Source organism: Polyodon spathula, chromosome 27 (assembly GCF_017654505.1).
Source record: "Polyodon spathula isolate WHYD16114869_AA chromosome 27, ASM1765450v1, whole genome shotgun sequence".
Taxonomy (NCBI): Eukaryota; Metazoa; Chordata; class Actinopteri; order Acipenseriformes; family Polyodontidae; genus Polyodon; species Polyodon spathula.
Window position 1 is genome coordinate 2,475,331 of NC_054560.1, and position 11,768 is coordinate 2,487,098.

At 39.1% G+C, this 11,768-nt stretch overlaps 1 protein-coding gene across 2 annotated transcripts; it reads left to right on the plus strand.

Moving 5' to 3' along the window:
- Positions 1-4,102: 4,102 nt before the first annotated feature.
- Positions 4,103-11,293, plus strand: LOC121301632 (R3H domain-containing protein 4-like). 2 transcript variants are annotated; one of them, XR_005947637.1, is made up of 8 exons: positions 4,103-4,326; positions 5,232-5,386; positions 5,657-5,778; positions 7,211-7,337; positions 7,779-7,864; positions 8,899-9,103; positions 9,787-9,842; positions 10,961-10,980. XR_005947637.1 is itself a non-coding variant. In XM_041231189.1 (8 exons), the coding sequence occupies exons 1-8, from the start codon at positions 4,277-4,279 to the stop codon at positions 11,062-11,064; spliced, it is 786 nt and encodes a 261-aa protein (XP_041087123.1). In that variant the 5' UTR covers positions 4,103-4,276; the 3' UTR covers positions 11,065-11,293. The 2 variants fall into 2 exon arrangements, 1 of the variants encoding a protein (XP_041087123.1); XM_041231189.1 differs by having other exon boundaries at positions 8,899-8,984; positions 10,961-11,293.
- The last annotated feature ends 475 nt before the right edge of the window (positions 11,294-11,768 follow it).

Below are 11,768 nucleotides of genomic sequence, written 5' to 3' on the forward strand. Positions count from 1 at the left end.
TCCTCAGGAGTGAGTGCCTGGAATTCTGGATTTCTATATGCGTCGCTCTCAAAGATAATGGGCGAGCAGATCAAAATCTATAACATTTGACATATTTCTGAAATAAAAAAAAAATCATATAAAATAACACAAACTGCAGTAGGCTATACTTCAATATAACTGCAAAGTCACTGTGTCCAAATACTCATTTTTTAAAGGAAATGTTATTTCTGGCATGTAACACTACACTTGCAAGAAGGCTTGCTCATTAACTATTTTCTATATATTTATCGAAAGTAGCAGTGTCTGAGTGAGGTCCAGTTGTTTTGTATTTATTCATCTGTTGTTGTAATTGTTACAATGTGTTTTGGCAAGTTGAAGTACTATATATATATTTGCTTTCTGTATGATTCCAATTATAAAAACTCCAGGTTTACGCCCATCTTCAGCCACATTGTCATGGTTACAAAGTTGACAAAGCTTTGTGCATTATTCCTGTGAAGGTCAATAGATGTCTTTGATTTCCATGGCCTTAAAAAAGCACAAGTCATTTCAAATTCAATTTAGAGAGACAAATAGGGTTGCCTATTCATCTGCATCACTATTTCATTAGTGCTAATACAAGGTAGAAAGAGGAAACGTGTTTTATAGAATTGCTTCTTGAAGTAAACCGTTTGCATCTGTTTGTTTCTATAGACTATGCTTCAACGCAGATTCATTTTGAACCCTGTTGTATGGCTTCTTCTCAGTCATCTTTTTAGAAAGAAACTTGAGCTCAGTCTGTCAGTTTCAACAGCAAATCGCTGGATTGAAAAGCAAGCTAAGACACATTTGAAACTAGTCCCGGTCAACATGTTATTCCATTTGAGTGGAATAACAAAAATAACAAAAATGCATTATTATTATTATTATTTGTCGTAATATACCATAGGGTAAAGGTCAGTGTCAATGGCTCTACCCCAGCTCTGCCTGGGCCACGACCCTGCGGTGGAAATTGACTGCCACTCAGACCACCCTCTTTGTCAAGCAGGGGCTTGGATGGTTTGTGCAGTATAGCCGAAGTACAGGGGTCAGAATTTCAATACGGCCCCTAAACATAATTTTGAAAAAGAAAAAAAAAAACGTGTTGCGCTTTTGCGCTATTAAAAAGCTTGAGAATGACATGAATAACCTCCTATTGCTGCAAGCAAGAACATGCCTGGGGTAATGTACGGCTCAGTGAATGACTTTATTTACTTCAGGGAAAGAAAACGCTCGAGCCCCTACTGTTAAAACTACTTTGGAGGAATGTAAACTTAGTGGGTGGTTTCAAGGTATATATTTTTTTTTGATAACTTAACCAAAGCTTTGGAATAAATTAACCAGATACAATAGAATCATATTTTACTGTACCTACTGACCCTATTAGTATTTTACTAGCCATATTGTCTGCAGCCACAAAGATTGATCATTCAGATCTTGGACATCAAGAAAGTTTTGGACTGGTCAGTACAGTGCTTGGATACAGGACCTTCATGAAAGCTCAGGAGCTGCAGAAAGATTGATTCAGTAGGGGGCGCACTTTACTCTGAGCCAGTCCAGAACCCATTACCCAGCATGGTGTGAGTTATTGATATAGCAAGTGCTGAGCTACAGGAGGTGCCTCATTTAGTCTGTTCTGTGGAGATTAACAATCCTATTGAAACTACAACTGTGCATGAGGAGTTAACCCCTGTGTCATAACTCCAATACAAGTCAATACAATTGTGACCTGGCTAATTAAAAAATTAAAAAAGCAGGTTATGAAGACATCACATGATGTACTTTACTATACTTTACCCCTCACTAATTCACTGTTTGAGATAAAAGTTAGAAAGCGAATGTACGTGTTGTGTAGGAACTATAATAAAAGCGCTGTCCCACTTTATTGGAAACTTTATCAAAACACGGCCAGTGTTTTGAAAATATATACTATAAGTCCTGCTGGCTTTAAAGTGTGATATCTAAAAGGAGCTTGGAAGTGGGGTTGAGGGGCGATTGATTGTTCACTGCTTGAAGAGGCATCATGAGTTGTGTTTCCTTTTGAAGTGGATGTTCTTTGTAAGGTAGGCTGAGTTTAATGTACCCACATCAGATGGGGTTATTAACAGCACCAGCTAGAGAATATCTGCTTTAGTGCATAAAACAAAAACAAAAACAGATATCTCTAGGTAATAAATAGCTTATTTCATTTTGAAAATATACAGTATGTTCCCAAAAGCTCTTTAATAAGTCAGTACAAAATAATATGCCCCTTTTTTGTACCTCAGTGTTGCAAGTATGTTGTTCCAATGGTAGTTACTCAAATTCTACTTAATGTTGTTTGTTTTGAGAAGGCTGTGTTAAGGTGCTTTCATCTGCATTCAGGAGCTCTTTAGTTCTAGCTGCCTGCTGCAGGGTTTCCAGATTTTTTTTTTTTGGGGGGGGGGCCTCCATTTGTAGGGAGAAATCAAAGCCATGGGGGGAAATACTTTTCAAATAGGGGGCTAAAAATGGGGGATTGTATGTCCTCTGTAGTGAGCTCCTTAGTACATTCCCATAGTGTCTTTTAAAAATATTAACCTGCTTTCTGACAGTGAGGCAATAGGCAATAGTACTTTTAGCATAAGTCCCGCCTTACTCTTGACTGCTCCCCCATCCACACACGCACACTCCTCCACTGCATTGAATATAGTAGATTATTATTATTATTATTATTATTATTATTATTATTATTATTATTATTATTATTATTTAATTAATTAACTGTGGTAGTGATTTAAAAGAAAATCCCAATTAGATTTTTTTTTTGTAACAAATCAACAAATATAACAATAAATATAACAATAAACATATGGCAGTCGCTTCATTAAAAAAATGTATTGCATTTATTGTTTAGTTCAATGTAACAATGCCTCATAAATAATGATGCAATGTATTCAATTATCTAAAAACCCTGACAAAGTACACACACTATACCGGAGTCATCATCGCTTTAATCATCCTTGTGTATGCCTTCTCAAGGATCTCAGTCAGTGAAGTCAAGAAGCCTCCTGGATGTAAAGACGGCTTGCAGTGGAGGGGACAAGATTGCGGGAGCTTTCAGCCAGTCACACATACACTCCAGAAATCCACAAGCCATAGAGACAGAATTTCTAGCAGCGAGGACTGCTTAGAAAACTTTCTTAGTGATGCCTAATATTTTATTTAATTACAGCAACACCTGGATGGTAAGTATTATCTATTCAGCTCCCCCTTTCCAGTATGGATATTGTGTAAATGGGGGGAAAAATCTGACAGTGGGGAGAAATTGGTTTACCAATAGGGGGGTTTTATGAGTAGTGTCGGACAACCCTGCTGCCTGCCATAGATATACATAAGTTAGGCTTGATCAGGAAATGTGTGTCTTTAGAAGTAACAGCTAGCGCCATCTAGTGACTTGCCACTTTGCAAAAAAACCTTTTCCTTTAGTGTTGCTGGCAATACCCCGCTATACCCTAGACCAGTGATTCCCAACTCTGGTCCAGGGGACCCCCTGTGTCTACTGGTTTTCATTCCAACCGAGCTCTCAATTACTTAACTAGACCCTTCATTGAACTGATAATTTGCTTAATTAGACCTTTTTATTAGAGTTGCAGATTGCAAGTTAGGTATAACATTTTAGAAGGAACTCGAACTCTGCAACTGTTAAAGAGCGGAACACAATTTGAAAAAAGGGTCTAATTAAGAAAATGATCAGCTCAATTACTTGGAATGAAAACCAGCAGCCAAAAGGGGGTCCCCAGAACCAAGATTGTGAACCACTGCACCAGATGGTGCTGGCGCTTACTAATATAGCTTACAATAACAGCTCCATAACTGAAAGTCAAAGCACCAATTAAATTGCAGTGAGGCCCACCAACAAACACTGCTAACATCACAACAGGGGTTAAGTAAAAAATAATAATAATAATTTTTATTAAAAAGAAGAAAAATAAAAAGCATTTATAATTTGATTCTTTTCAGAAAAAAAAAATGTGTTGGTAACATTGGTTTTCAAAAAAGACATTTCTCACACCCAACGAAATATCCTATGTGATGTTGGAAGCGCTTCCCCTTTAAATTTGCACGCCATCCTGCTGGAACGACCTCACTTCCCTCAAACAGGAGGTGGAAGGGGCGCTACGCTGTTTGTTTTTAATCAACACATACTATATAGATACATACAACAAAAAAAGTAATTTATACTTTTAAAATATAAATAACTTATTTTTTAAATACAAAGTTTATAGCAGTGCTGTAGCCACCTCTCTGTGTAAATATGGTTGTATTAAATAACAACAGTGACAGTGTCCAGGAAAAGGGTTATCTGTAAGTAAATAAAGAAGCAAACCCACTTGTTTGATGTGAATGATTGACATTGACACATTTTGAGCTTGTTAATGAATAGTTACCTTATTTAATTAGGCCAATTATAGCTATACTTCTGCTGCCAGTCGCTGTTAGAAAATAGGACTGAGGGTGGAATTTTTAATTCGATATTCCTCAGACTACGTTTAATATAAAACCAATAATGTCACGACTTAAAAACGTTAATAATGTATTTATTATATATATATATATATATATATATATATATATATATATATATATATATATATATATATATATATATAAAATGTTGCCTTCAAGTCGTTATATCAGCCTCTGCCCTTTGCTTCAGTAAAAGACAGTACTAGATTAATTTAGGCTTTGGGACACCATTTTGGATTGAAGACTTGTTTTGTGAGCAGTCGTGTAATGTACGTGCGCTGCTCGGCTGGAGGTGTTTGGTGTTTTGTTAATGCATGTTTTAAGGAAAATACAATTGTGATACGTCAACAAGTTAAGTAAACGTGTAGCAAAGTAAAGGCACGATCGTGCGAGTGATTATGTAAGACTTTGTTTACATTTGTTTATGTAAAAAACATTTTTTTTTTTTAGTTTTACGCTTGAAATACATGTCGGTATTTAAATATATTATAATTTTTTTTTTTTTTTTTTTTTAAATAAAAGCCTATCAATAAACAAGTAGGTGCTTGTCTAAACATGTTTGTTTATGTATTTATTTGTACAATTGTCCTGCAGTGTGGGGCTCATGATGACTATTACTATAGTACCAGCTGCACAGGACACAGGCATTGTGCAGGACATACAGTCATTATTCAACCCGATTTCAGATAGTTTGCTGCAGTGTTGACTACCAGGACTGTTACCCTTTTGAATTTCTTTTTTAGTCTGATTGATGACTGCTGCTCATCGTTGCCATGCTCCCCTTCAAAGCGAGTATCCCTGGCCAAAAGGAAGCAGTATTTCATCAACCAGGCAATCCGCAACTCTGACCTCACCCCCAAAGCGAAGGGGCGCAAGAGCCAGCGCAGACTGGAGAACAGTGAGTGTTGGCCTCTACTGCTGTGCTTTGGAAACTGCTTTTGCAATACAACCTTCCTCTTCACGTTGTCTGTACAGTTGCTCTCACCTTGCAGTTAACCACCTAATGCATGGTTTTATAATCTAAAGAATTATAATCTAAATGGGTTTTAGTTGCACCATTTGATAAGCAATGAGGATGCTAATAAAAGATAAATAAATGGCTTTTAAAGCCTTGGCTTTCCAGTAGTCTAGCCTTGGTTATCCCAATGCTTCCTCTTTCCCTGTCCAGCTCGCTACCTGGCAAACCTGCTGGAGAGAGATGAGTGCTCGAAGGATGAAGAGGAGGAGAGTGAACACACAGCCCCCCCCTCCATCTTCACAGAGGCCTGCATCAATGGGAACTGTGTGCAGGTACCCTGGGCGGGGCGTGGGGTTGGAACAGCATTCGATTATAGTGACGAAATGTATCCTGACACCAGGTTGACTTATTAAAGAGTCTTGCAATTGTTTCTGTTCTAGAATGAGAAAGAGACACTTTTGAGTAAGTCCTCAAGCAGACATGAGTGCGCATGAAAATATGTTTTGTTTTGTTTGTTTTCATTTATTTTCGTTTTCATTTTTTTGTGTGAAGGGTCATTAGAGAGCCTTACGCTCTGCCTGTGTCGCATTGCCAGCTGAGTTTGTTTGCAGGGAGTCTCAGCCGATGATTGGATGGCTTGACCAGCTGGTGGGTGTGTCCTGGCGGAGTGTCTCGCAATAAAAGGGATCAGCTGAGACACCTCGAGGTGTCCACCTGGACTGTCCACGCTACCCGCACAACAAACCTGTGTTTGTAAAATAAACTAAAACCTCTGCTCAATGTGTGGAAGCTGCAGCACAACCTAAAGAAAACTTTTGGAAAATAAATACATGACCAGCAAAATTTGAATTGGTCAAAAACATAGTTTTGTTTGTTTGTTTTCAACAAAACATATTATGATGTTATGTAATGGCTGTAAACAAGACAGTCATCAGTCAAGTAACAGTATATCCAAATGTTTTAATAAATCAATTATGTAACAAGATCAATCGGTTTGATTAATAACTCAATTTAGTTAATATTAAAACAGCTTCAAATTAGTCACAAAACTGATTCATAGGCATCAATTGGATTTCAAAATGAATGTTATCAAAAGTACAAAAGTTAGTATGAAAACATTTCTATTAAAAATGCACATCTGCATCTCAGAATTTAGCCCATAGTACAAATCAATTCAATAAAATATCTCAAAAGCATGTATGTTTTTTAGTTTTTTACCATCTGTTGTTAGTAGAGCAATCACGACCTTAACAACGCTGACCTCGCTCTGCGCCGCGCCATTCCAGACAGACAATCTGTTGCAGATTTTGTGCCATGATTGACAGTCCGCCACGGATTATTTTTCTAATCTCAGTAGATTACACGACACCTCAGTATTTTTTACTTTTAGTCATTAAAGTGGGATCAGAAAAAAAAAAAAAAATGAAATCAGTGCTGGACCCCTCCCCCCCAAAGGCTGGGCCGTGGTGCAGTTGCATCCCTGGTAGTTCTTCAAAGCACTTTTTTATGGTTTATGGTGATTAGTCTCTAGCTGAAACGTTTGTCTGCTTTACCTTAACTTCCAACTTAAGGTAAAAAAAAATGAATGGGATTCCTTTACATTTTCTCAGCTTTTGTTTTTTACCGTTACCAAAACAGGGCAGGGCTGTTCACCAGATTCCTGGAATCTCCACACTAACTGCTACTGTCTTTGAAGCATGTGCTTGGTGTCCACATTCTCTCCTCCTCCCTGTCCCTGAGCTCTGTGCCTTCGCTCTCCTCTAGCTGTGGAATGACTTCATGAACCGCTCCGGGGAGGAGCAAGAAAAACTGCTGGTCTATCTGGAAGAAAAGGCCAAGAGAAAACGCAGCACCAAGCTTCCAGACAAAGCAGAGAATGACCGGAGAAAAGGTAGGACAACCTAGACCCTACCTGACCCTTTTGAGGCTGCAGATCTAAATGCATAAAACTTTTGTGGGTAAATTTTCATTGTATGTAGTAATAGTACTTAGTGGGTCAACCCTCTCCCCCTGGGCAGGTAAACATTAGAAGGATTTACTTTAAAGTAATTGTACTTAACAAAATCATTCAATTTTGCACTATGTCAAATATGCCGTTCACGTTCTAGCACACATGCATTTTGATTTTAAATCATTAAAACAAAGGAACCTATCCGTTTCTATGCTGAAAAGCTGGTTTCTGAGAAAGTACACATAACTACTTGCTATAAAGAAAGTTTTAAACAGTACCCACATAATTCTGACATAAAAGTAGACATAGATGAGGGGCAGATTTAAATGGGTTTTAGTCTAGAAGTGTGTTAAAGTTGGATTTATGATTCCCTCCTGGCAGAGTACCCTGCCTACACCCCCAAAGACAGCTTCCAGAGAATTGACCGGAGACTGCGAGCTGCACTGAAGCGCAAGCAAATCGCAATGGTGAGCAGCGATCTTACACGGCTTGAGCCGACACTGGGGCCGCACCCCTGTTCATGTAACCCTCCGTTCATATGGCAGGGGAGATATAGTGGAGAACCAACCAGTAATGAATTTTGATTTAGAGGTCTCTATCCATAAACACTTGCCCCATTTTGAAGCATGGGCAAAGGGCAGTTTTTTTGGTGGGGAATCCTTCTACTCTGAATAATAGTTTAGCTATAATGAATTGTATTACAACAGCCAAGAATATCAAACTCTTTTACCAGGTGAAGTAGTAGGATCTAAACAGATTTTGAATTTATCTCAACTCTAACGGGTTGTTCACGTTTAAACAGTATGAACCAGCCTTAACCCTTAGCGGTACATTTATTCAGCGCTTGTCAGGCGCGTCAGGTCCGTTTTATTTCCACACGCACTGTTTGTTAGACGCGCTGTTTAAAATATATATTTTTCATAGTAAAACAGGTTTAAAAGGCACTGCATGGCAAAAGGACACTCAGTACTGCATCTCCAGCCAAGCCCCACCCCTTGTATGTGAAAAATACAGCAAACCTCTTTATAGACATGGATACTGATAAATCCATTCCTGATCACTCGTTTTATCACCAAACTCCTCAATAATGTGATCAAAGTCATTATTTTATTACTATAACATCTCAAAAAGCTCTGCAAATTATATTCTTTGAGTGCTGGATGCGGAAGCAGCTATCGAGTTTGTTTGTGTCTGTGTTATCTCTGTGGTGCATGGGCTGTCTATTGCTTTTTTTTATTTCGGCTTCACTCTGCTCCTGTCAGTGTCGCTTGGCCCCTGTCGGACTCACTCGGTCGTTGAAAGGTTTTCTCTGCTTTTTCCAGAGAAAAAACAACTAGAGACCTGTGCTTGAATGTCTTTTTGATGATGTCAGACAGGGTCCGACATCGGACTGGAAGGGGAAAATTGTAATGTCGGACCTGGTCTGACATAGGACTGCAAAGGGTTAAGTGATAGAAGCAGGTGGTGGATCAGTGATGCTTTCCTCTCTTTCCTGACCCAGGGTACACTGGAGTTCCTAGAGGAGAAGCTGATGGGTTTTTTCTCAGCACAGCCTCAGTCTGTTTTCAAGGCAGTACTGGAGAGCAGGTTTGTATCAACAGATTCAGAACTTCAGACATCTCCAAAACTCTTTTCTCTTACTATAGTTTTGACTGTAAGAGAGGGGCTGACAGGGGAGAGTCACGGAGTTTGACCACGCCACGCAGGTACACAGATTTGATTAGATTTTTGCCTTTTGGTTGTAATTACAAGGTGCCTCTGCTAGAGTACCAATAATGGTAGCATCTAGTGTGGGATGAGACCAGATGGGAAACCATGAGTTGGTACCAACAACGGTAAGGTCATGGGCACGTGAGCACAAAGTGGAAATAAACGAACAGGACAAACAGTAATAAGTAGGTGCAAAAATAAAACTGTGAAAACACAGCTAAGAAAATACAGTCGGCCAGCGCTACCTCCATAAAAGGAGGGTCCCTCTCCCAGAGCCTACAGCTCTGCACACTGCAGTGGGATTCTCCTAGTCTTGCGTGTTTTTGTAGTCCCAGTTAACACCAAGCCTCTCCAGCCGATGGGGGATCCTCAGCCAGCCCGTCCCTGGCCGGGCCTCCCTGTGAAACCAACTGGCTGGCAGCCCGTCTCCCGCCAAGCGTTCGAGCTGCCCCTGCAGTACCACGCACGTGCCCGAGAAGTCAGTGATGGAACCTAACCTGCAACAGGGACTTTACCCGTGACATCTCTTAGCGTTAACTTCATCATTTCATTTATACTGGTTTTATACAGTACTTAATTGATTAAGCCTACTAAAAAACAGTATAAAAAGAAACTTGTAAACACTTTAGACAAACGTGGATGTACAATATAAATATAATTTGTTTTATTTATTTTCTAGCTATGAGAGATTGCTGCTCCATGCGATCTGCCAGTATATGGACCTTGTCTCTGCCAGTGAGTATATCTGGGATCCCTGAGTTGCTTTTCAAATAAAGCATTAGACCAAGCGGGCATTGCAGCTTGATAATCAAACACTGCTAATAAATGAATGAATGAATGGCAGGGGTCCATTATCAAGCTGAAATGCCTGATACAGAGGATATTAACGGCATTATGAACAATAATTTTTGTATATGAACCCATAAACCAGGTTTGTGGATGAAGACTTTAGGACTACCACCAACACTGTCTGAAGCCTACAGAAGTGCTTTTTAATTAACTGGAAAAAATGCAACATTAATTACTTTAAAGGTGTGCTAACCAAGGTTTCAAAACCAATTTTCTTATTTGCCGGGGGTCATGCACATGTATGTCATACTCTAGAGGTTTGCTTATATCTACAGGGTCTGTTGTGATGAAACTTGCTTAGGACCTTGGCTAAGTTATTGAGTGCATCATAATCCCAGGTGTATAGAGGCTGTCTGTATCTGTCTGTCCGTCTTACTCTCTATATATCACACATTTTAAATATATCCAGTGGAACGTTTATCCAGTTCTGATGAAAAGGACATTCTTAGAACAAGTAATAGAATCCGGAGGTGTTTAAGTTCACCTGTAGTTAGTAGATCTAGGTCAGGTAGCAATTCCGTTTAATGAAGGAACAATTTTGTCCAAAAATACACAAGAACAACTGATGGCAGGGCAGGTTTTCAGATTGTTCATGTTCCCAATTATCCCTCACCTGTTCCATTAGCAAGGCCACAGTTAGGATTTAATGCACAGATAAGTAAAGAAGAAAGAAAAAAAAAACACATTCTGAAGAGGACCGAAATTTAAGGATGTTAATGAATACAAAGTAGTGGCCTTTAATCAAGGGTTTTGAGATAAAAAGAGGAATCTAAATGGACAGTGTGCTGAGAGGCTACCAGATGCAAAACTGGAATTAGTCAGTGATCGGCAGGACTGAACATGGTGCCTGTGTCACCTCTGTTTTATAGGCAGAAATGATGATCAAAGGCTTTGACGTTTCTTAACCAAACAGTGTTCGGAAAATTTATACCATAATCAGAATAAAACTGACCAGTTGTTTAATTGACATTGATCAGTTCATTGACTGCTTCTCTTTTAAACAGGTTCTGACTGTGATGGGAAGAGACAGACTGAAGTGGTGAACAAACAGGAGGAATTCCTGCCTCCGGGTCTGCTCTTGTCTGCCTACCTGGAACAGATGTACTGACAGAGAGCCTTTTCCAAAAAAACCTCTAGCCTTCACACGCAGTTGCTCTCCCAGCCTCTGCGCAGTCAGGGGATACCTTTACTAAACCACAGTCGAAGTATTGTACAGTCGGAATTATCTTTTTTCTTGATTGTAGAAAGCCCTTGTTATCTAGAGAATGGGTGTATCTGCTTCCATTGCCGGTGGTTGATCACACATTTTTAAAACGACCCAATGAATTTATCAGTCAGCAGCGTTTCAGAAAGAAGAGTTGCCCATAGCTAAACCTATAGAGTGCCATTGAAACCGTTACAAAATACAGTGAAACCGGCTTAATATCACCATCCTCTTAATATCAACACATTTGAAATGTCCCGGACAGGATCCTGATAATATAACTGCAGTCACACAACTGATTTTCACCTCAACTTAATATCAATTTGGGAAATTAAAGCATACAACTAAATGTGTAGTGCAGTGATCATGTTACAAGTTGCTGCCTGCACTACATGTAAGTAAGTTGGGATGTGTTGTTAAAATGATCAGATGGCAGCAATATAAATAACTCCTGATGGTTAAATCACAATCTCCAACCAATCAGTAACTAATCAATCCTATAACCTGGCCCTAACCAATACAACTACTTAATACAAGACAATTAAATGTTCACGTTTTTAAATTTCTTCACATTAATGGGTGCGTTTCCGTTTCTGAAAGAAAATTGT